We start from the raw sequence: 25,513 nt of genomic DNA, 5'->3' as shown, positions 1-25,513 counted from the left end.
CCAATTTGTTTTTTGTTTTTTTACTTTTTTTGAAGGCTTTTTTGAGTTGAGTCCTGCAGCAACACCGGCCTGTTTCATGCACACCTCACTTATGTAACATCTCAGCGCTGCTGCACTATTTCCCCCAGCAGCTTCAAAGTTGTGAAATAAAATCACAGCAACAAAAGCAGCACTTGAGTAGACGCCATCTCTCCTGTCACACAAGACACTTCAAAGTGAAGAAGAAACAATCCATCTTCTCACTAATTCACTTTCTGTGTGTGTGTATCAGCAGCGCTCGAAAGAAGGGCGGGGGCCGGTGTTAGAAACTCACTTGACAAGTACAGAAATATTCAAGAGATCTTGTCTTACTCCACATGACCTCTAATAGTCTACATAACATAGTTTAACACTTTTAAACTCTATGTTACAGTCATTGAAAGGTAGAGCCAGACATCTTAGACTTTATGCAGGCCTTTATCAAATCTGTATATACTGTACATATATATTTACATGTTTGTGTATATAGTATGTATATATGTGTGTGTGTGTGTTTAAATGTATTATATATATATATATATATATATATATATACATGCATGCATACATATATACATACATATATATATATATATATATATATGTGTGTGTGTGTGTGTGTGTGTGTGTGTGTGTGTGTATAATAGTGATGAGATATTATGTAATTATCATGAAAATAATGTCAATGCAAAAAAGAAAAAAATTCTAATGGAATAAAAAACTGAAATAAAAATCTAATGTTAAACAATATTTTATTTAAGCTTGTTGTGAAGGCAACATTTCTCATTTTCATTTAGTTTAACTTGATATACTAAAATAGCAACAAAAAAAATAAATAAACTAGACATTAAAAAAAAATAAAAAATAAATGTTTTGAATGTACCAAAAATGTTAAATATCAAAATGACTAAAATCAATAATATCTTTAATCCAAATGCTAAATAAAATAAAAATATTAATAAAAACTATAAAAGCAAAAAAAATGACAAAAACACAAAATTACGAAAATATTAAATATCAAAATGACTAAAATCAATAATATCTTTAATCAAAATAAAATAAATAAAAATATTAATAAAAACTATAAAAGCATCTCAATGAACATAAAATAACACAAGGCAAATCCTTTTCTTCATCATCACCAAAATGGAGAAGAAGAAAAAAAAACCAGATTGTTCACAGATTTAGACCGATTTATGAACAACATTATATTATACAGAGAAATAGGCCTTTTGTGTAGCCTACATACAAAGTATTAGATCTTTGAGTTCAGCTCATGAAAAATGGAGGCAAAAACAAAAGTTTTACGTTTATAATTACGGTTTAATAATTACGAAACTTTGTTCAGTGTATATGATGACTTTTGTTTTGTAAAGGCTTGATTGCCAAAATTATAAATCTACATTTACACATTTGTCAGATGCTTTAATCACAAAATATTGTTTATCCTACTGTTTGAGCAGGATGAATGCTATAATGTTTATAAACTCATTTTTTTAGTATAGTAAAACAATATGTATATTTCACAAGCACAATTTTGTGGAAGTGAAATCAGAATTACACAAATACAGAACACAAGACGGGAAAACCAAGATTAGTCAATTTGTAACACACACACACACACAAAAAATTCACCTGTCTTATAGTCCAGCAGATGAAAATAATGCATTAATAAAATACCAGCACACCTTTCCTCAAAAACAACACATGATCTGAAAATCTTTAAAAACACACACACACACACACACACACAACCTTAATAATTTTACTGTCACTAACATTAAGAGCAACTGACCGTACGCTGTTAGCAAACACTCAGTGGTGTGATAAAGGCAAGAAGAGACAGCATGGAGACACAAGGTTGGTTAAAAAAAGGAATTTATTTGTTCAGGTGTTACGATCTGTGAAGATACGTTTACAAAAGTCCCGTGTCCACCCAGATGCCTCATGGTAAGCTGACATTTACGCTGGAATTCTTTATCAGTCCACAGAGTAATCCATCCGTGAGACGTGTCAGAGAACGAGGCACAAGCAGGAAGATATCCTGTTCATTACAAGTGTCTTACGGCACACCTGTGCTGGTCCAACATGTGGTCAGACAGGTCAAAGGTCACCGTGTCAGATCGGTGGCCAGATTTTACTGACCTTTTCATGAAGAGACTCAGGGATCCACTGACAATACGCTGCCATCAGATCTACAAGGACAAGATAAAGACTTTTAGGTGAAGTTTAATGTTTTTGTTTAATGCTCAGGCTGCAATGATCTGATCAAAAATACAGTAATATTGTGAAATATTTTTACAATCTGTGATCAAATCTGACTTATCAGCAGTCTTCAGTGTCACATGATCCTTCAGAAATCACTATTCTTATTATTATCAATGATGAACACATTGACTATTTTTGCTGAATAGAAAGCTCTAACGAACAGCAATTAAATCGAATTATTTTGTAACATTATAAATGTCTTTACTGTCACTTTTAATCAATTTAATGCACCCTTGCTGAATAAAAAAAGTTATTTCTTGAAAAAAATCTCACTGACCCCATGAAGACCCTTTGTTTTACACTTTTATCTTAACCAGTAGCCATGTTTCCATCCACTTGTCAATCGAAATATCTGAAATTCGGTTAAAAAACTCATGCGGATAAAGCTGGTGAAAGTGTGTTTCCATCCAACGGCTTTAAAGCGAATAAAAACCTGTACGTAATGACGTCACATGCTGTTTATTTTCGCACTGAATCGAACAACGTTCAAGCAAACTTTTGCGAACAAAGTTTTGTTAGACAAAACGGTTTCGCGCCATCTACCAAAAATGATCAATATTTCACAAGTTGAAGGCTAATAAAAATGTGCCAGCTGATAGCGACATGAATGGGATAATGTGTGCGAGGCGGTTGTTGGTTGTATTCGCTATAACAACCGCCTCGCTATATATTATCCTGCTTATTAGCCTACATATAAATCAACCAAATAAATAAATAATTTGACACAAAATATTGACTTAAAAACGAGTTTATTGATTTAAAAACGAGTATTGCTTCTGCTAAAGACTTAATCGCAATTCATTATTTATTCGGCAAATAACGTTTCCATCAGCTTTTATTGCATTAGCCGTATATCGATCAAGGGAAAATCCGATGAGACCGAACGCATTTCATTTGAGTCGATTTTCATGAAATTTCATCGAATTTTACTGTTTCCATAAGGCATTTTTCATTCAATATCACTTAATTCGGATAAAAACGTGTCGATGGAAACAACATTTCCACGGTACAGCACAGATTCCAGTTAAATACAGTAAAAACAAAGCATGTTTTCCACTAAATGAACAAGAAAGAATGAGTCATATTCACAGGCATATCAACTTACATTTTTGATTTTTCTTCCACGCTGTTTCTAAAGCGTTTCTGTTGTCCACTTTTTCTGACGCCAGCGCCGAGAGAAGAACTTCAGTCCGCGGCTGCAACCTGACACACAACAGCAGGAGAGTGTTCAACAACACCCGTTTACACTCCATACAAAAGTGTGTGTGTGTGTGTGTGTGTGTGTGTGAGGTCTCACTTTGCCCAGGTCTTCAGCATGGTGGCTGGTGACGACAGTAAACATGTGCTGAACTGCTGAATCTTTGGACAAACCTGCAGAAATTCATCCAGGAATAAGTTCACGCATCACTTCCTACACGTATTCATTTAAACACCGGGGTTTATGGATATGGTATCACTCCACACTTTCTCTCTTTACATAATTACATTTCAATTTATGTAGTAACACACTATGTAAAACTACCATTCAAAAGTGTTTTTTTTTAAAGAATTTAATTTTTTTATTCAGCAAGGACGCATTATTGATCAAGAAGAAAGGACAGTAGAGATATGTTACAAAAGATGAATATTTCACTTTATATTCATCAAAGAATGAAAAACAAAATGGTTTATGGTTTCCACAAACATTAACTGTTTCTTGAGCATCAAATCATCTTATTAGAATGATTTCTGAAGGATCATGTGACACTGACGCTTTGAATCAATTACATTTTATAATATATTACCATATAGAAAACAGTTATTTTACAATTTTTTATTTTTACTTTATTCTCATCAGAGGATCAGAGGAGACTTATTAAAATGGTAGCGTATTTATTTGGTAAGAAAAAAACGGTAAATTAAAAATAAACCCAATTATGGCGATATAGAACTATAAAACGATGCATGTTATAGTCTTGATCACCTTGTTTGAGTTTATTTTAGGGCTGTGCAAAGATTAATCGCATCCAAAATAAAAGTTTGTGTTTACATAATATGTGTGTGTGCTGTGTATAATTATTTTGTATTTATAAATACATTTGCATGCATGTATATATTTAAGAATTATTTGCATGTACATACTGTGTATATACCTATATATATATATATATATATATATATAAATAAATAAATACATAATCTATATTATATATAAATATTTTAAATATGAATAACACATTTTATTAAATATATAAATGCATGCGTGCGTATTTATATATACAAAATAATTATACACAGCCCGCACAGATATATTATGTAAACACAAACTTATTTTGGATGCGATTAATCACAATTAATCAGCCATAGTTTATTTTCCTTCTAAAGATCAAATGGTTTTGAAAATGGTTTTAAACTTATTCAACATTTACCAGTACTTTACTGACATTTCCATCCTGTTTTAGTTTGTTCACACACACACACACAAACAAATGTCACCTGACCTGGCCCTCAAGGAAAAACTTTGCAAACAGTTTGTAACGTTCAAGGCCCTCTGGGTAATCCATCTCAACGGCGGGAAGTTTCCAACTGACTCTGACTGTGGAGAGAGAGAGAGAGAGAGACCCACATCATGTGACTGGAATTACACACGCCACAAGACATTGTTTCGGTTGACTCTGGACAGGAGGAAGGACAGCTGCTCTTACAGAAGGTGCTCTGCTGTCGACACTTCACTCGGCCACTCAGTGGGCAGTACCAGGGGGCGGGGCTTTCCTCCGGGGCGCTGAAGTGACAGTATTGTGGGAGGAGCCTAGGAATCCACTCCGCCTGAACGGCACAGACGCCTGCGAGAAACAACACACTCCACATATAACTGATGTGTATGAAGATAGAGCGGTCACAATTATGAAAGTTTAGTTTTTTAAATGACATTTTTCTTTTTTATTCTTATAATTGATTAATTTTCAAAGCATTTTTATTTGTAATTATTTTTGTAAATATATTATTAAAAAATTGTTATATAAAGCTATTATATGTGTCATTTACTATCTTTAAATTCAAATTAAATTATGCTCACCCGGGCTTCATTTATTTAATCAAAAATACAGTAAAAACTGTAATGTATTGTTTCACTAAACGGCATTTGAGTGCCCCCTGGTGGCGAAAAATCCTGCATATTGTACCTTTAACTTAAGTAATTACTAACATTAAAATACATATAAAAGTCAACAAGCTAATCCCACTGAGATTTTCCACTTTGTTTCCAACTGTTTTTGAGACGAAACCTTGATTGAGTGCATTTGAAGGACAGTGTACAGTCGTGTCCACAGACCTCTCATGTACATCTTGGTGGTCTCCATGACTTCCTGGTAAACAACAAACTCTGGAAGTGTCTTATTAAGGGCAGATGATGGGTGAATAAACACTGGATCGTCCAACAGAGGAGTCTGGAACACACACATATGCATATAGATCTGTCTATTACTGTGAAAATCAAAAGAGAAATCAGAAGCGAACAGGTTATTTAAAGCACCTTGTAGCCGTTCCTCCACTTGGGGTCGAGCAGTTCCTCGGCCTGCACTCGTCTGGCGATGTGATCTCCTAAACCTGCCAATACGATCTGCCGTAAGAACGTCACCTGTGACTCTGTCGGAGGAGCCATCTTATTATCCATGTATACGCCAGCGTCGGAGCAAACGGCATTCACTGAGAGACGGAGAGAGATGCTTAAATCAGATGCACAAGAAACAGAAGGCAAACACACAAATAAAAATTGCATGTGTATTTTGTGACCAATGTACCTGCATTGGTCAGTTGTCCTCGTAATCTTCGGATTTCCAGCATTGCTTTGAACCGAAGGCCATTTTCCTCACAGAACTGACGAGTGCAGCCAGCAAATTCACAAGCGCCGACCGCCCCTAAACACCAATCAAACCACACAATTTAATGGCAGAACAAAAAAAAATGCATAGAAGAGTAAGGCAGTGTGGTATTATATATATTTGGCAATTTTTAATTATTGACATCGACTGATAGATTTATTTTTTTGGTTTGGCTGGTAACAGTCAGAAGAGGGACTTTTATTTTGACGCGCTGACTCCCATTCTTCGTTTACGGTCTTTGTTCAACAGCTCAGTCTGATAATAGAAAGGCAAACACTATAATAGTTGTATTGAAAGGTTTTATTAATAATACATGTCATTAACTTGCTACAGTATGTACAATGAGTATTATCTGGGCTTTATTTGTGAAATATGATTCCATGACTTTTCTAGAAATGTTTTTTATTTGTGAAAAATACTATGATAGCAATTACAGAAGTTGCCATATAACTGAAGTATACATCTGTTTATTTTAGATTTTTTTTTTTTTATCAAGCTCAAATTATTTTTTGAAATGGATGCATTTATATTTATTTATTCCAGTAAATACTAAGTAAAAATAAAATACACTTAATTGCAGCAATTATGCATGTTAAAAAATGGTTAAAAACCTGTGAGTCAACCACTATAGGACTGTGTTGTTATTGTTAATTAAAATAAAACAAACTATTAAAAATCAATTTTGTTAATTAAAATCAAGCTAGAATATGGATAATAAGACCTTAAACTGTTGAATGCATTGAAGTGCATTATTTGGAGAAAAATCCTGGAATGTTTTAATCAAAATCCTTAATTTCTTTTTCGACTGAAGAAAGAAAGACGTGGACATCTTGGATGACATGGGGGTGAGTAAATTATCAGCAAAAGTTTTTTTTTGTTTTTTTTTTTAAAGTGAACTACTCCTTTAAAATGAAAAAAAAAACTAATAATACTAACATCACACTGCTAGAACAAAGGTTTTTCACATCAGGCCAGAATGCCTGAACATTTGACATTTCAAATCCAAAGTTAGTGAAATGAAAGCCATACCCAGCAGAACCATCAGATCTCCCAGCTGCAGTGACTGTCCCTGTCCTGCCCATAACCGCCTCATCTGAACAGATCTGGCTTTCTTCCCCGCCATCTTAGTGCTCTCCTCCTCGCTGCCCGCAGGCCTGACAGACCAGAGAAAGACCAGACGTGAGCGCTACCGTTCCCTAATGCTTCATCTGGACCAGAGAGGCAAAAGGGAAGTAAATGTGCATGTGTGACCTGTCATAATCCTCAAAGATCTCTCTGACCGTCATGGCGGCCACGATGGTGATGACATACGGCATACAGCCCTGCTGACGGCCCAGCGCCAGCATCTTAGCGTAACGCGGTGCGACGGGGAACGCGGCCATTGCACGACCCAGAGGGGTTATGGGACACGATAGACGCGCCCTCTCCATCTCGCCCAAACTAAAAACAGGTTAAGAAAGAATATTCATTTTATAAATCACATTTTTTTCCAGCAACATTATAATGAACATTACTATTCGTGATGAGCTTTCAACAGCCGATTTGATCAAATGATATTTGCTCATAAAAGTTTATAATAATTACTTAAATTCTATAGCTTGATTAGATATTTTATAGCTGTCTGTCATTTTTAATTATTTTTAGTTCATGTGAACTATATTGATCACATTAAAATAAATAATTTTTTTTTATTTAGTCATCTTTAGTGATTAAATAATAGGTGATGACCCTTTTGCAATAAAAGTTTTCACATTATTAATTACAACAATTGAATTATAACTTCATAAACATGAATTTATACTACAGTATTATATATATATATATATATATATATATAGTTTTTTAGACTATTGCTTAGTCTAATATAGTGAATCAAATTGTAAATAAATTAATTGGTTAAATTTTCAATTTAATATTATTTGACAAAATATGATTCCCATTTCCTAGTGATATTACAGTTGATTATCAGATTATTTCTCATTATCATTTTATGGCACCTGCAGTTCATATTGATGTGTTAATGAACTATTTTGTTGATAAATTTAAAAAAGAAGAAAATTTTTTTTAAAAATTAAATAAAATAAACATGGCAGTGATAAAGTAATAGTTTATACAACCTTTGTAATAATATGCATTTTTTTTCATATTTTAATAAAACAATGTACATATTTTACCCTTTTGTGTTCTCAAATATTTACACTTATAAATATTTATAATATATTCATTTATATATACATTTATCTATCTATATATATCTAATTTTCTTCTTTAATGATTATTTTTATCAAACTTGTATATTTAAGTTCAGTACTGAACTTAAATATACAAGTTTGATAAAAATCATTAAAGAAGAAAATTTCAAATGGCATTTAGAGGCTTTTGCATCTTAACTCTTCATATATATATATATATATATATATATATATATATATATATATAAACATATCACTTTTGCAAACATGTGCATATTTAAATGTTATTCCATTTTAACTAAGAATTAATCCAGCAATGTATAATTTTAATAAAAGCAAACGTGGCTGTTGAAATTTCCTATCAGTTAGACTTGGCGGACAGAGTGATGTGTGAATGACAGAGAGAGAGAGAGCGTACCGTCCGTGTCGAGGCGGCTCCTCCAGCGCTCCCAGCGAGATCAGAAGCTGCTCGGCTGCGATCAGCGCCTCGGATGATGGAGGAGTGGGGAACGGGAAGTTCACAACCTAAACCCACACACACACAATACATAAACAAGACTAAACCACAACCTGTCATGCTGGGATATAATAGTTCATGTGGGATTTAATCGCATGATGAAAGGAAACCTTCTCAATGTTGAGGTCTTTCATCTGAAGGACGAGGTCATCGACGGGACGCCGCGTGATTTCAGCCTCCGAAAACAAACTGAAATCCCCAAACACAGCAGACGAGTAGAGCCTGTGCATACATACACAAATATTAATATCACACCATATCATATCCAGATCTTCCTCACATAACCATACAACAATGGTCAAATTCTGACCTATAGCAGTGACCCGGTTCCGTTCTGCCCGCCCTTCCTGCCCTCTGATTGGCTGAAGCCTGTGAGATCCAGGTGACCTTGAAGGTGGAGATGCTCGTCACCCTGTCGTAGAATCTCTTCTTCACACGGCCGCAGTCCACGACATACTTGATACCGGGGATCGTCAGAGACGTCTCCGCAACATTAGTCGCAACGACACACAGACGCGCTCCAGCGGGAGGAGGACGGAAAACCTGAACACACACACACATGAGATCAATAAGAATAATACTAGTGACAAACAGTGATTCTACAATTGGTGCGACAAACCGCTTGTCTAAGGATTGAAGTCAATTCATGGCTACAGCATCTGGAAGCATTGTAACATCATTCATCCATTCACTTCAGAGCATAATTATTAAAAATGCCGTTCACAAAAATGAGTAACGAACAACGAAATATCTTACATTTCAGAATCTGTAATCATTGTGAAAAATAACTTCAAACAGCAAATAGTTTAAAAGTTCTTATTGGAAAAGACAGAGTCATGATCAAATGAAATGTATGGATGAAATGTAGAATAGATATAAAAATAGTATATATATATATATATATATATATTAGGGCTGTGAAAAGATTAATTGCGATTAATCTCATCCAAAATAAAAGTTTGTGTTTACATAATATTTGTATGTGTGCTGTGTATAATTATTTTGTATATATAAATACACACACATGCTTGTATATATTTAAGAAAATGTGTAATTCATTTATAAAGTATATATATATATATATATATAGAGTATTTATGTAAAAATAATTCTTAAATATATACATGCATGCATATGTATTTATATATACAAAATAATTATACACAGCACACACACATATATTATGTAAACACAAACTTTTATTTTGGATGTGATTAATTGCAATTAATCTTTGCACAGCCCATACATATAGTAAAAAATGATTTCTATACAAGTAAAATTTATATAGTAATTATAATAAATTACAATAATTAGGTATAGGATTTTATAATCTAGTTTTAAATGATCTACAAACATTAAACACTATAAAATTTATTATTAATTAATTACAAATTATATCAATTTATATTATATTGTTTTACATTTTATATTGATTAATGTATCAAATTAAACAAACATTTTCTGTTATTTTAGCCAAATATATTTATGCATTTATGGCAGTGGATATTGAGTTTTTCATGAAACACAGAGATTAAAAGCTTTTCAATATTGCCAATTATTTGTTTTTTACATTTTTTTTTTTTACAAATAAAAAAATAATTTATATAATAGTATTATATAGTCTATTGCCATATCATAAAGAAAATCAAGTACATTTCCATGCATTTTTTAAATGTTTTTTTTTTCTTCAAAGAAAAGTGAAAAATGCTTGTCTAATTATACTGTTATTCGAGGACACTGAAGAGAGTGAACAGACAGATACCTTTGCCTGCAGCTCGGGTGCCAACAGAGAGTAGAGAGGAAGTACGTAGAGCGGGATCGACGGATCCGCCTTCTCTTCTGACCACAGGAAACCACAAACACATTAATTCATATATAGAGTCAAACAGATTAAACAAACCTGCATATAAGTAAGAATCCCTCACCCTGATCGCTCTCTGGATGATCACCCAGCTCCAGATCAAGGTCTGAACCCTCATCATCATCTTCATCAATGCCGGCCTGCCGATCCTCATCACCCTCGTCCACAGGCAGAACAGAGTAACTGTCCAGATTAATCCTCGGGAGGGACTGAGACAGAGAACATAGCCTGATGCTAGCGCACTTCTTACTGCACCAAATATACTGCATACTACTTAGTAAGTGAGACAATAGCATGTGAAACTGTGTCACAATATAGTTGACTTCACATTCTCGTTAAACTTCAAGTGTTCTGCTCTCATTTCAACAGTAAAATAAGCAGTTTCTTTAACAATATTTATTCATCTTTGTTAAATGTTATATCATTAAAAAAATACAACGGTTAATGTACGTTTACAGTGCATTAACTTATATTAACAAATACTGAAACGAAAAAAATAATTAATATTGGCTGCAGAAGTACTTTTCATTGTTCGTTTATGACAGTTATCATACCACATTGTTTTTCTTTGCTCTTTTTGACTTCTTCAGGTCGTCTGTTTCCATTGAATCTGAAAGAGACACACACTTCAGTTTCTAATGTTGGGAAGGCGGCTCATCAACTGAGGAGATTTTCCTATATTAGTATCCCAAATACTGTCATTTTCTTAGTTAAAGTGCCCTTAAACAAAGGTCTCTCTCTTCGAAGGTCTCTCACAATAGGTTTGCAAGCATCCGAGGTCAAAAACCACTTTGAACGAATCAAAATGAACGAATCTTTTTCCGATTCATTTGGTTCATTCAACGAACGAAACGACTTGGAAAAAAGATTTGTTCATTTTGATGAACGAGTTCGAACAGGAGAGTCAGGAACGTGCATCACAGAACAGAGCAAGGCGACCATTTGAGCTTGTAAAACTTAAACTTTGTTATTTTTTCTTTTAAATGAATGATTTTTCCGCTTGATAAGAACCTTATTCAACATCTGGAATCGTTTAAAGCCCTTTGAACAGTTCGCACTGAAACTGTCTTTTGGACCTTGAACCGTTTGGACCCCATTGAAGTCCATTATATGGAGAAAATCCTGGAATGTTTTCATCAAAAACCTTAATTTCTTTTTAACTGAAGAAAGAAAGACATGGACATCTTGGATGACATGGGGGTGAGTAAATTATCAGCAAAAGTTTTTTTTAAAGTGAACTACTCCTTTAAGCATATATTGTGTGTGTGTGTACCTGTGTGCTCTCGGTTGGGTCTGTAAGGGAAAGCCTTGCTCAGTCTGCGACACACAGAATGGACCTCCGCTTGACCCGTCAGAAACACCAGAATCCCACCTACAACAACACACACGTGTTCAGACATTCATCATCCCCTGCTGCGTATTCATTTATCTGTGCTTATAGTTAAGATTTCAGTTTAGCAGCTATGTGTGTTTAACCAACCTGGCGGCAGCATACGATGAATCTTGCAGATCTTGCGGAAAGCTTCTCCAGTGTAGTTCTCCATTTGTGTGCGTTTATTGAAATGTACCGTGACTGCAAACTGACGGGCCTCCACCTATACACACACACACACAGTTTTGAAACAGTCATATGCTGGTGGACAAAAATATTTTTCTTGATTATAATAAGAAGTCATTTATATCTAGAAGTCTTAAAAACACAGAACGGTGGTATTTGGTTCCCACCAGTACTTGGATATTTGTTGGGAATCAAATTCAAGGAATGTTTTTTTTTTTTTTTAATAACAATGAAATAAAATTTTTTGAGACAACCTAAAAATAACTTGTACAGAACCCTAACCATAATAGTTATTTTAGGTTTTATTTTTTTTAACAAAAAACTACATTTTCTAGAACGTTTCAGAGAGGATTTGTCAACAACCGAATGACAACTTATGATGGATTTTCTCTGTTGGTTGAACGTTTTCTAATCAGTCCTTCCAGAAAAACTGAGTTTTTGTGATTGTTGCGAGCAAAAATCCTTGATTATGTGGCCCGTTTTCTTTAAAAATGGAATATGCGGGATATTTATGCTATTTTATGCTATGAAATAGCATAACCTTAATGCTACTACCTTAATGTAAAGAGTCATTTCTTATTCCTTCCTATGATAAGCAAGCATATACATTACAGAAAGAGCTGGAATATTTAAGTTCTCATCTTGTTTTATTTCAGACCTTAATAAAAACATCAAACTAACAAAACATTGATGAGTCAAACACGTTCTGTAGCTTTAAACAAGGAATATGCGACAACTTCTGTAAAAATAAATAAATTAAATATAAAAAAATAAAATTTATAGCTTTTCGACGATGTTCACTTCACGTAATCACACGTTCCCATGGCAACAGGGGATTTTTCAACTTTCTGCTAAGATATATGTGACTTTTTTGCAACGAAAATGTGAGGATTATGAAATTATGTAAGCCCCGCATATTTTGCATGGAAATCGGCAATTTATGCGTCAAAAGTGCATAATATATGCGAAATATGTGGACTTTGGCTGATTATGCACTAAACCATGCGATCGCATAATGACGTTTTTCTAATGCAGAAGAAACAAACGCAGACAGGTTTGTAATAACTTGAGGGTGCGTAAATAATGACAGGATTTAATAATCAATCACTACAGAATTTAATAAGGTGTAAAAAAAAATAGTTAACAGTTATATTGATCAGATAAAACCAACTTTATAGCTGAAAGTATTATAGCGCAGTGTGAAAAGCATGCATATACTGCCCGATTATTCTCCTGACATCTGATAATGACATGAACGCATGCTATTGAAACAGAAGAACATGAATGTGACACCTTGATGACCGGAGGAGGAGAGCGGAAGAGTCTCTTGTTCTCCGTGAAGTCCTCCACACGCAGCGTCGCTGACATGATGATCAGCTTCATGGGTAAACCTTTCTGCGAATCACAGACGGCATCACACACACGCCGAACACACAGCTTTAACCTGGGCGTCACACATGTTCATGCATGTTACCTTGTTGCGAAGCGGGACGATGCGCGACAGGAGGCCGATGAGGATATCTGTGTACACACTGCGCTCGTGAGCTTCATCTATGATCACCACACTGTATTTCTGCAGCAGGAAATCCTGCAAACACACACATCATCACATGAATAAGTGGAAGAGGAAGGAGATGCATCATGTTCAAACTGTAATACACTGATGGCTTACTTTTAGTTCTATAGAACATTTAACACGCACTTGAAAAGAATAATAAAAACATTTTTTTTTTTTTTTGCTTTAAAGGGATAGTTCACTTTGAAATAAATTTTTGGTATGTTTTATCTTACCTCAAGGGCATCCAAGATGTAGGTGTCTTTGTTTCCACAGTAGTTTCAATTTTGATATTTTTAGGTCAAACCGTTCTTGTCTGTCAGTAATATAATGCAGGTCTATGGTCACCACAAACCGATATAAAACGATCCTCAAAACCACCTCAAAAACGATATAAATACTGTTCGTTTTCTCACACAAACCGCTCGCTTCGTGTCTTGGGCCATCAATGTCTATTTACATTTACGAGTCATTAAATCATGTTTAATTTGGACTTCTCTGTGCATGCTCTTTGAGGTGGTGACCATAGACCTGCATTATATGACTGACAGACATGAACAGTTTGACCTAAAAATATCAAAATTGAAACTACTGCGGAAACAAAGACACCTACATCTTGGATGCCCTTGAGGTAAGATAAAACATACCAAAAATTAATTTCAAAGTGAACTATCCCTTTAAAACTTGATAAACAAACTAATCATAGAGGTTAGCTGAAATATACAAACCTAAGGTCAGACTCAGCACATGCGCTTCTTTTCATGACTAATACTTGACAATTGACCCCAGGTGAAATCTAAACACTGACTGTATCAGTATTGTTAGAAAAATCTTTGGAGAACCTCTACGGGTCATTCTTTTTACAAAAAAAAGTCTAGTCTATACAGTATACACTTTATTATACTCAACCTGCCTAAGTATAATATTGTATAGTACAGCTTTAAAAAGAAAATACATAGTATGCATCAGATATTATATATATTTATACCATGGTCTGGGTGAATACTCGATTCTGATTGGCTGCAGGGTGTCCGTTAAAAAGTGATAGAGGACACCTAGTAAAGTAGTTCTGGTGAAACTGCCTGTTTACCATTCGAAATTAATAAATAAATGCGCTGCCTACAACGGCTGTGAGTAACCATAGCAACAGGCAGTCACATGTTCTATCATCTAACGTTAGATATTATAGCCTAATACAACAATGAGCGACTTCGTGCTATTTCTTTTAACATTTATGGAGAATATGGCAACTTTGACGACTGGTATGCTGCTGAAGAAAGAAAAAATGTAAATAAAACGGAGAAAATTACACCGCTGCTGCTCTGCTCCATTGAACTCTATTGGTAACGACGTAACTTGCGACCATAGTTGGATAACGATGCTTTCGGGAAACGCACCCCTGAATGAGACCCTGCGGGAGTTTTACGCAGCTATCCAGACAACCAAGGCAGGAGAAGGCTGAACGTTACAGCGTTTCAAGCCTAAGGAGCCTGAGGCAAATGACCCTCTTTTTGATCTGATTAATTTATTGCCCTCTATAACGTTAAGCGCAAATCGCTGGAGCTCAGAGCTAATTATTTTTTTATTGTTGTTTGATTAATTGTTTTATGTGTAATAAAAAAAACTATGCCTACCTTTGTGTTTCATGAAAAAAAAATGCATTTGTGAACCTGAAGGGATACGAGCTAAGCGGACTATAAATATCTCCGGTTGATAAACAGTCAGTCAAGTTATTATTTGTAAAAACTAGATTTAGCCTAATTAAAATATAAACTAATGTTTTAAAAATGTTTTATTTGGCAAGTGACCATGGTATAAGCGGGTTAATGCCCTCCGAGGTGTCCATTGTCAGGTTTTAATGGACTTCGGCGGAGGCAACCGTCCTCCGCTGCGCGTCGGCCGGTTTACGCCTCGCCGTCGTCCATTAAAACCTGACAATGGACACCTCGGAGGGCATTAACCCTTACATATATGAGGGATGTAGGAATATAAAATGAGGGGTGCATGTTTGTTACCTTCTGAATTTCTTTAAGCAGAACACCATCTGTCATGAACTTGATCTTTGTGTCTTCTGTCACATTCCCTTCATACCTGATCTGATAAGACACCACCCTGAACACACACACACACACTTATTTCAGTCTTCATGCAGGATGTTTGTAAAAGGTCTGAAAATAACTGCACAAATGCAACAGTACAATGGGCTTAACAGAGCAGGATCAAGTCAACATGAGGTTCAGTTTAACCTTAAAATGACGCAAAAAGCAAAATCCTGTCATTATGCGCTATCGTTAAAACGTTTAAGGTCGTTTAAACGTTTAACGTCTATTTCAAATAGAATCTCTTTAAATAAAAGTTTTTTGATCAAAGAATCCAGAAAAATATGAAGCAACACAACTGTCTTTAACACTGATAATAATCAGAAATGTTTCTTGAACAGGAAATCATCATATTAAAATGAATTTTGAAGGATCATGTGACACTATAAAAGAGTAATGATGCTGAAAATTCAGCTTTAATAAATCAATTATATTTCACAATATGTTAAAATAGAAAAGAGTTATTTTAAATTTACATTAAGTTTGACAAATCTTAATATTTACAATGTAACTTTAGGTTGATTATTATTAATACTATGAATTATAATAATAATAATCTGCAATTAGGGCTGTGCAAAGATTAATTGCAATTAATCGCATCCAAAATAAAACTGTGTTTACATAATAAATGTATGTGCTGTATATAATTATTTTGTATTTATGAATACACACACATGCATATATTTAAAAATTATTATTTTATTTAATTTTTAAATATTTTATATAATTTATATATAAAATTTTATAATTATTTGCACGTAAATACTATATATATATATATATATATATACACACACACACACACACACACATATATATATTTTTTATTTATTTATATATTTATATATAAATCCATTATTTATATTATATATAAATATAAATATTTTAAACATGAATTACACATTTTCTTAAATATATATAAATGCATGTGTGTGCTTTTATATTTCAAACTTTTATTTTGGATGCAATTAATCGCAATTAATCTTTGCACAGCCCTAATTTAGTCTGATAATACATTTGATAATATAGGTGTTTACTAGAGTTTTATAAAATTTTAATACGTGCCCAACAGCTCTTAAACATGGTCACATGACTGTCCGGTTTATTTCCTCGCGGCACTGATGTCACACTCATACCTGTTGGGTAAATTCATCTCAGTGGCAACACGCTGAGACATGCTGATCGCTGCCACTCTCCTGGGCTCGGTCACAGCGATGATGCCGCCGGAGCTGAGAAGCAGAGGAGTAACCCGTGAGAGGAAGATCACACAGACACACACACACATCGGCTAACCCACGTTACCTGGCGTATCCCGCCTCATACAGGAACTGAGGAACCTGTGTGGTTTTCCCACTCCCCGTCTCTCCACACAGCACCACACACTCGCTCTCCCTCACCGCTTCCATGATCACCTGCTCCTCCGCCAGGATCGGCAGCCTCAGACGAGCCTCCTGCAAATCACATGAAGAGTCACACACACACACACAATCCCAAACACAAGTCAAAACCAGAATATAGACAGGAAAATTACCAGTAATTAACTCAATGAATCAAAATATTGGTCCCACTTTATTGTGGCGGTCTACTACTCACTAACATTTAAATGTATTGCACTTATACATGTTTATATTCTGTATTTAGAAATACCTGAAGGTAATTACATCTAATTCATTTCTGCAATTGCATCTTTAATTAAACTGTTGACACGTGGACCCACCCATAACACTAAACCTGTCCTAACCGTACCCATACAGCAGAGCAAAAGATCTGCAATTCAACATGAACACAATACTACATTTTTACATGGGCTGTGCAAAAATTAATTGCGATTAATCGCATCCAAAATAAAAGTCTGTGTTTACATAATATATTTGTGTGTGCTGTATATAATTATTTTGTATATATAAATACCTATGCATGCATGTATATATTTAAGAATTATTTGCGCTTAAATTCTGTATATATATATATATATATATAAATAAAAATAAATAATCTATATTATATACATATTTTATATATGAATAACTCATTTTCTTAAATATATACATGTATATAAAAATATATACACACATAAATACAAAAATTAAATAAATTAAATATATACACATAAATACATGTGTGTGTATTTATATATACAACAAATAATTATATACAGCACACACAAATATATTATGTAAACACAGACTTTTATTTTGGATGCAATTAATTTTTGCACAGCCCTAATTTTTACCTAACGTTTAATTTTTTTAAAACCAAGTATATAGGATTTAGAGACACCTAATATAAAGTGATCCCAAAAACTTTATTAGGAAATGAAACGTTCCCATTTAAGTGTGGATGATGCTTCAAAACTGAATCAGATCAAATCAAAACAATTTAAATATGATAAGCATTGAATCCGTAATTTACATTTCAATGCATTATACGTTTCTAAAAATAATTGTGGGCAATGTTAACATGCATTATAATATTTGCATCTTCATTGTTACACACAAAATTGGTTGTTTTGATGCATTATACTTTCTAAAGGTGTAAAGCTGAATAGATAAGTATTTTATTGTAATGTATTATAAAGTGCATTATAAGGCATAATTAATTGAATTAATACAGTCAAAATGAACGCATTAAGAATTCTTGTATAATGCATTGCATATAAATGAATCAAGCAGTGTATTTAGAATTATACAAATATACATTTTATTTATATAAATTTAACAATTGTATCTTTTGCTATATTTGTTTGCTATGACTTTACGCCGCTAGTCAAAGATCTGGTTACACACACACTTACACTCTAAAGTCACGATGAAATCTAAATTGTATTTATTATAAATGATTTATATCATTTATAATAAATGCATATCACTATTTTTTTTATTCACATGCCTCATAATCTTAAATCAAACCAACTTCCCCTTCCTCTTTCAGAGACGTCTCTTCTCTGATCTGATTGGTGGATCAACATGTCACTCACCAATAGCAAACCACAACCATCCAATCAATTTCCAAAGGACAAACTCAAGCCCCGCCCTACAACTGTTCTCGTTCCAGAAGCCGTTTCAATCGGATATAAGACTCTCTATAAGACTTTAAAACAATCCAGTTCCCGTACCTGAATCTCCGGAAGTCGGTCAACGGGAATAAACACGGCAGGTTTACAGTCTTCTTTCTTCTGCGTTTCCTCTTTAACATCCATCTCTTTCTGTTTCACCTCCTCTTTCAGCACCTGCTGCTCTTCTGTGGGTTCTTCCTCAGGCGGTTTATCCTCGTCTTCCTCAGATGAGTCTGATCCCTCACTATCCTCCTCCTCCTCGGATGACTCTGACTTACCATCATCATCATCATCCACCGCTCTTCTCCTCTTTCTGTTGGCTCCGCTCAAACTGCTGATCTTGACAGTAGATGAATCCCCTTCCTGATCTTCCTTCACAGATCTGCAAGCACACACACAGGAAACAGAAATGTGTCAGATGACAGATCATCGGCTGCTCAGACGTGGTGCACAGGTCGATGTCTTACGCTTTGGCCTGGTAGAGTTTGTCCCCAGTGCCGAGTTTAGAGGTGGTGTACAGCAGTTTGAGCTCTGTCTCGGGCAGCTGAACCTCCGCTAGTTTAGATAAGATCTCTGCTCTCTGTGGAGATATTGGGAGAAACAAAAGTCAAATCACTTATAAACAACAAACTGCATCAATCACGGATTCTCTCTCTCTCTTCTCTTACATGGGATTTCTTTTCTTTCTGCTCCAGAACTTTCTCCAAGTTCTTCCTCTGTTTCTTCGTCAGGGCTCTTTTCTTGGGCACGGGACGTTCCACTTTTTGTTTTTTGGTCCTGGTGGCGGGCAGAACGAGAACGTTACAGTCGTCTACTCCTTTAAGCACGGCTCCATCTGCACAGAATCACGTGTGTGAGAGAGCAGACAGACGCACTGAATCTCTTTCAAAACAAGCTCTACAGCTGCTCGTGACACTCCTACAGTACTTTACTTATATTCTTATTACAATACACACAATATGATTTAGTGGACATTATAGTAATCAGTCATACATCTAAATGAATAATTGGTCAAATGTAGAAACAAAAAAGCATATTATAGTATAAACAAATTCTATATACTATATCATTCATCATCATCATCTACATGAATGTGCTGATTCCTGCTTCCCTGTGGTCAAAGAGAAATATAATATAATATAATACAATATTTTTTGTGTTTGAAACACACTAAAACTTATAATGACAATAATACTTAAAAATTGTACTATATTTTGTGACAAATTTTACATTTGTTTTTAATGAACTGGAAGCAATAACAAAATAGAATTTAATAAATAAATAGAAAAAAAAAACAAAAATACATTTGCATCTGTAAATATACATGATCAGTGGATCAAACAGAAAAGTACAATAGAAAGCGTTTTATGTTTTTTTTTTGCTCTTTTAAATAGAAAAGAAGACGTTTTTAAGTCGTTTTACCCTACAATGGAAGTCAATAGGGTCCATCAACTGTCTGGTTACCAACATTCTTTAACATATCTTCTTTTGTGTTTAACGGAGCAAATAAACCCATACATGTTTGGGACAACATGAGGGTGAGCAAATTATGACAGAATTTCCATTTTTGGCTGAACTATCCCTTTAAATGAACAGTTTCCGCTTCTTATTGCATCGCTGATAATGACCTGTATTGCAGATCTTCTGGTCAAGCATGGATCTTACCTTGTATCTCCACCTGCACATCTGTCTGTCTGTCTCCAGCAGCTTTCTGCACAGATGTGCTCTGCTGTCTGCCTTTCCAGTTATATTTCTTCCTCAATCTGCCCATGGCAGGACTCTACAGGTCAAACAGAACCTGTCAAGAACATATTTCACTAGAAACTCGGCAAGTGTCATGAATATAAAGTCACCGTGCAAAAACATAATGGTCTAGGTCTAAATAGTCTTCATTTGATTCGGGTTTTAATTTTGGGATGAAATGTGACATCGATATATATCTGACAGGACATGTTTTTGTGAGTTTCACCCCTGACAATCTCATCTTTTACCACTCATTTGAACTGATTCGAGAATCTTCTGTCAGAATGTCAAATATAGCGGTGATCTTATAACTGCTCGTGCTCTTACTGCTAGATGTTTACACTGCTCGAGATCAGCTGACAAACTAACACTCATTAAAAAAACTCAAAATCACTTAGCCTGAAAGGCTAACATACACGACATTGAGAAGGATCATTACGTCCTTTATATGCATACAAATAATTAAACATATTTGATCTAAATGTATCATACAGTAACGAAATCGGAAAAACTCACGTGTTGATCCTGTACGTATAGTGATGTTGTGCAACTGTAAAATGAGACCGGCGCGCATCATCAACGCGCAATAAAAGGTTCCGGGATTCAGGATTTCATCCAGTCAGCGAACTTTGACGGAGAAAAACATTTATTATAATTATATATTAATTATATTATATTTGTAACACTTTAAAGAAGAACGGGAACTTCCTGGTTGAATTAAATTAAAAATAAAAAAAAAGAAGAATATTGTGCCTTTTTGGTTTTGCGACAATTAAAAAAAAAGGTTATGCAGTTGGAAGCAAGCAATAAAATAAAAGGATTAAGAAAACCACAAAAACAAACACACAAACCTGTGAATATGCACCAACATTGTTTAATTAGTTTGACCAGTGGATAAGTTTACAAAAGAGTGCAATTTTACAAAGACAAGTACAAAAGAGAGGGATTTATTCCTAATTTTCCTAAACTAGGGTACAGTAAATGTTACATTTAACTGTCTATCTGCTTTAAGAATTTATTACATGACTAGAAAAAATATACAACAAAAAGGCAATAAGATGAAAGGTAGGCTGGTCTATCTTTAAAACAGTCACACATCATTAAAATGAAGTGTGCAAAATTATTAGGATAAAATGAAGACAGTTGTTTGCTCTTCGTCTAGTTTGTGACCGTCTCATCCATAGATACATTATGATGTCAATTTTCTCAATTCTCATCCTACATGCTCCTGTCTTTTAGCGAGACGTATTCGTTACTCGGGGTCGCGTCGTCTTCCGGCGTGAAGGTCTCAGCAGCCGTGCGCGTGAGCCGCTCAAAACGCCTGAGGAAGACGATGACAGAGGCCAACAGGAGCACCTGAACGATGATGAAGATGAAGAGGCTGATCTGTGAGGCCAGAGCCAAATTACACGGCCAGTAACGACACGATTCCAGAAGCTCCTGTTCAACCAGATACACGACCAGGCGCCCCCGCAGGTGAGCAGGAGAACTGCAGGTAACGTTTCTGCAACATACACACAATCAACTTGTGCTTCATTATCTCAGGTGTGTCCCATAACGTTCCTTACGTAAATAAAGCAAGCTTTTCGTGTGTTTTATCAGGAGAAACATCTGAGAAGCATGAGACATTAAATTCATTGCTGTTTAGGAGACATCTTTTCACAGACCAACAAAAATAATCAAGCCAATGCCGGATGTAAGCCAAATTTGGCCCAGACTCTGTTGCAGTCTGGGTACTGTTGTGTGAGAAAAAACTAATTCTGAAAAACATATTGCATTTGAAATTTAAAGATGTAGACAACCTAGAATAGATATAGTGAAATAAAATGTTGTTTTGCTTTCCGCTGGTCTGAAATGCATAAGGATTATGGGAAGCACGCAAGCCACACAGGATTTAAACTTTTTCGGCTGTTTCGAAAGTTTAGTCTGAAGCCGAAAATTATTAGCTACTTTATTATGGAGAAACGCAATATTGTAATGAGAGTATCACTTTATTTTAAGGTGACGTGTTACACATTACTACATGTAATTACTATAGTAAGCAATGCATAATTGCAGGTAACTAACCCTAATCAAATCCAAAACATCTATAGCAAGAATATGGGTAATACTTTATTTTACAGTGACCGTTACATGTAGTTACTATAGACCATTTTGCAAGATGTAAACAACACTGGTCCAGAAGCACTTCCTGTTTCAGTTTGTAACTGTTTTCTTTATCTCACATGTAAAGAAAACATCTTAAAGATGTTTGTTTAACTTTTTGATTCAGTTTTAAATGTTCTGTTGGTTGTATTTTATCCCAGCTTTTACGTAGTGTTAAAAAACTGAAACAGGAAGTGCTTCTGGACCAGTGTTGTTTACATCTTGTGAAATGGTCTATAGTAATAACTATAAATTATGCATAATTACATGCAACTAACCCAAAACCCTAACCCTATATTAAGTACATTATTATTACTCGGTATTTAAATATATAATTAGACTACGTGACCTTAAAATAAAGTGTAACCTTGTAACGCATTACACTGGGCTGCATGCAACAATGTAAAATGTGTGTAAAATAATGTGTTTTTGAACATTTAAGCATGAAAACTTATTTTAGTAGAGCCCAAAAACAAACAAAAAAAATGGGCATTTTAATATCTCATCTATACACTGACCGCATCGAAGCGTCATTCCTCTGTTTCAGCAGCCATCCTCTGAGATAAAGGATGCCGCAGTCACATGACCAGGGGTTTCCGTGCAGGACGGCCAGGCGCAGGGCGGGCAGCGAGTCCAGCAGGCCGTTGGGCAGAGCCGTCAGGTGGTTGTCGTTCAGGAGGAGTTCAGTGGTGCGTGGAGGGAAGGAGGAGGGCAGCGTGGCCGTGGTGAGACCGCGTTTACTGCAGTCCATCACACCGGCGTTACAGGAACACACCTGAGGACAAGCAGCCTGAGCCACGACCAGCTCACTGCCCAGCAATGATAGGAGGACCACTGCACACCTCATACCAGCACACACACACACTGCAGAGACACATCCATCCATCAATCAATCACTAGCTTTATACACGCTCCTTGTCTTATTGTCATGTCACCTTTATTTATATAGCGCTTTTTACAATACAGATTGTTTCAAAGCAGCTTTACAGAGAAAACTGTACATCACAGTCCAGCTTAAAGGTGCAATGTGTACACATTTTGAGGAACCCTCAGATGCTCTTCGTTTCGGAGTCACACTTGTTATCTTCCCGGTCAAAAGTGACCGGACATCTAAAAATTAAATTTCCTCCATCCCAGTAAAACCAATGCAATTTATTTTTGTTCTATAATATTTATTCTTTGTAATTTAGTATTTTGAGACAATTTGATTGAATTTATTAATATTTATGCAATATTTATGGTCTGTTTTTGCCATGGAAAAATATATATATTTTTCTATTTCTATTTTATTTTATTTTTAAAAATTATTAATGCAGTATTTTAGTTTTATATAGAGTCTAGGCCTTCAGAAATCAGCACCATCTGGTTACAGTATCGAGAAAATCGTAGAATCATGGTGTATCCACTAGATGGCATGTACAGCTCTCTATGGAAACTCCATCAGGTGACAGAAAGGAGAAAAAACAACAACTTGGGAGCGATTCATTAGTTAACGACCTGTGCAATAAATTATATTTTGTTATCTAACGCAATGACATTCTGATATTTGTGGAGTGCAAAACTGAATGAGCTTATCTGGAATTTCAGCAGGGAAAAAAAGGAAGCAAAGGGAGCAGGGAAGACAAAGATAAAAAAAAAAACAAAGTACCAGGATGACACAAACATCACTGTAGAGTACAAAATACAATACTATGAATCTAATGCACATTTTAAGTTGCTATTGAATTACAAAATTACAACAAAATGTCATTTATAATTGAATATAATTAACTAAATGTTACAATGGAATTGGATATTGCAAAACCATGCCAATCAACATGCATAATGCTTAATTACATGATGGTCATTTAGTGTAATATTGTAGCACCACATTATTTTTTATTGTTATATTTTATTCACATTAACTGTACACGTCGCCACCTTTTCAGAACTTTGCATTATTAGTTGTGTCTAAATATAGCTGTAAATATGTATGTCTCAGCCTAACAGTGTCTTTTATTATATTTTATTCTTTAATTTTATTATTATGTTATTTATTATGCACCGGATGCCTCATTTACATTGTGTACAAGTACACTTGAAATTTCTTTCTGTTTCTTTTTATTTTATAAAATAAAGAAATAATAAAACTCGGTTATACATTTCCACAATAAACTATTGGTATAAAACAGCTTTTGAACCATGTCTTATATTTATTTAAATATCTCAACCCCTTTAGTTCACTGAGGGTCCCAGTGGGTCATGATATTGGATGAATATGTCATTAAAAGCTAAATAAATCAACAGTAAATTATATTTAAGTTATAAAACTCATGCATTTAATTTGTTCAAATGTGAGATGAACTTCATTTTGAGTGAAGTAAAAGTAAAGTTCTTACCAGCGTGTCAGTATCAGTCTGAAGGATTTTAAGAGGACAGCATCAAACACAGCTGGGTCACACTGATAAAATGACCTTAATCTCACACACACACACGCACGCCGCCCCCTCGGAGGAACATGTGACAGGAAGTGGGCCACACTTTCATTCTCTGATACTGGGACGCTTTTCCCAAAACGCTTCTCCTTTCCTCCCGCATCTGAAACATATTGAAAAACACCATATTTCACATTATGTATTTAAACAATAAAATAACTGTCTAAA

At 34.8% G+C, this 25,513-nt stretch overlaps 2 protein-coding genes across 6 annotated transcripts; both read right to left on the bottom strand.

Moving 5' to 3' along the window:
* Nucleotides 1-1,878: 1,878 nt before the first annotated feature.
* Nucleotides 1,879-21,319, bottom strand: dhx37 (DEAH-box helicase 37). 4 transcript variants are annotated; one of them, XM_039674599.2, is made up of 28 exons: nt 21,243-21,319; nt 20,649-20,763; nt 19,652-19,818; nt 19,451-19,563; nt 19,044-19,365; nt 17,231-17,379; nt 17,065-17,157; nt 15,845-15,941; nt 13,749-13,862; nt 13,568-13,669; nt 12,197-12,311; nt 11,990-12,088; nt 11,271-11,326; nt 10,781-10,925; nt 10,618-10,694; nt 9,166-9,398; nt 8,966-9,077; nt 8,757-8,863; nt 7,398-7,586; nt 7,176-7,300; nt 6,066-6,182; nt 5,798-5,970; nt 5,597-5,711; nt 4,971-5,108; nt 4,767-4,861; nt 3,584-3,657; nt 3,392-3,489; nt 1,879-2,213 (listed from the first exon to the last, which is right to left on the bottom strand). In XM_039674599.2, exons 2-28 carry the CDS (start codon nt 20,752-20,754, stop codon nt 2,137-2,139), a joined length of 3,408 nt encoding a protein of 1,135 aa, XP_039530533.2. In that variant the 5' UTR covers nt 20,755-20,763; nt 21,243-21,319; the 3' UTR covers nt 1,879-2,136. The 4 variants fall into 4 exon arrangements, with proteins under 4 accessions (XP_039530533.2, XP_088976006.1, XP_039530541.2 ...); XM_089119880.1 differs by having other exon boundaries at nt 5,903-5,970; XM_039674607.2 differs by having other exon boundaries at nt 20,649-20,781; nt 21,243-21,290.
* Nucleotides 21,320-21,580: 261 nt separating this feature from the next.
* Nucleotides 21,581-25,474, bottom strand: gp1bb (glycoprotein Ib platelet subunit beta). Of its 2 annotated transcripts, XM_039674864.2 has the most exons (3): nt 25,250-25,474; nt 23,390-23,735; nt 21,581-22,230 (listed from the first exon to the last, which is right to left on the bottom strand). In XM_039674864.2, the coding sequence occupies exons 2-3, from the start codon at nt 23,716-23,718 to the stop codon at nt 21,945-21,947; spliced, it is 615 nt and encodes a 204-aa protein (XP_039530798.2). In that variant the 5' UTR covers nt 23,719-23,735; nt 25,250-25,474; the 3' UTR covers nt 21,581-21,944. The 2 variants fall into 2 exon arrangements, with proteins under 2 accessions (XP_039530798.2, XP_088976008.1); XM_089119882.1 differs by lacking the exon at nt 25,250-25,474 and having other exon boundaries at nt 23,390-24,917.
* Between the last annotated feature and the right edge of the window lie 39 nt (nt 25,475-25,513).

Source organism: Pimephales promelas, chromosome 14 (assembly GCF_988280905.1).
Source record: "Pimephales promelas chromosome 14, fPimPro1.hap1.1, whole genome shotgun sequence".
NCBI classification, from domain to species: Eukaryota; Metazoa; Chordata; class Actinopteri; order Cypriniformes; family Leuciscidae; genus Pimephales; species Pimephales promelas.
This window is presented reverse-complemented; position numbering and strand designations above follow the sequence as displayed.

Bases quoted from the DNA above. Each gene is read 5' to 3' on its own strand.
- dhx37 (XM_039674599.2), bottom strand. From the start codon at position 20,754: ATGGGCAGATTGAGGAAGAAATATAACTGGAAAGGCAGACAGCAGAGC. The intron at 19,564-19,651 runs GTAAGAGAAGAG...ATATCTCCACAG, and splicing joins AGAAAGAAAAGAAATCCCAT to AGAGCAGAGATCTTATCTAA. The intron at 8,864-8,965 runs GTTTCCTTTCAT...GTGTGGGTTTAG, and splicing joins AAGACCTCAACATTGAGAAG to GTTGTGAACTTCCCGTTCCC.
- gp1bb (XM_089119882.1), bottom strand. From the start codon at position 23,757: ATGGATGGATGTGTCTCTGCAGTGTGTGTGTGTGCTGGTATGAGGTGT. The intron at 22,231-23,389 runs GTCAGTGTATAG...TGTATGTTGCAG, and splicing joins AGGAATGACGCTTCGATGCG to AAACGTTACCTGCAGTTCTC.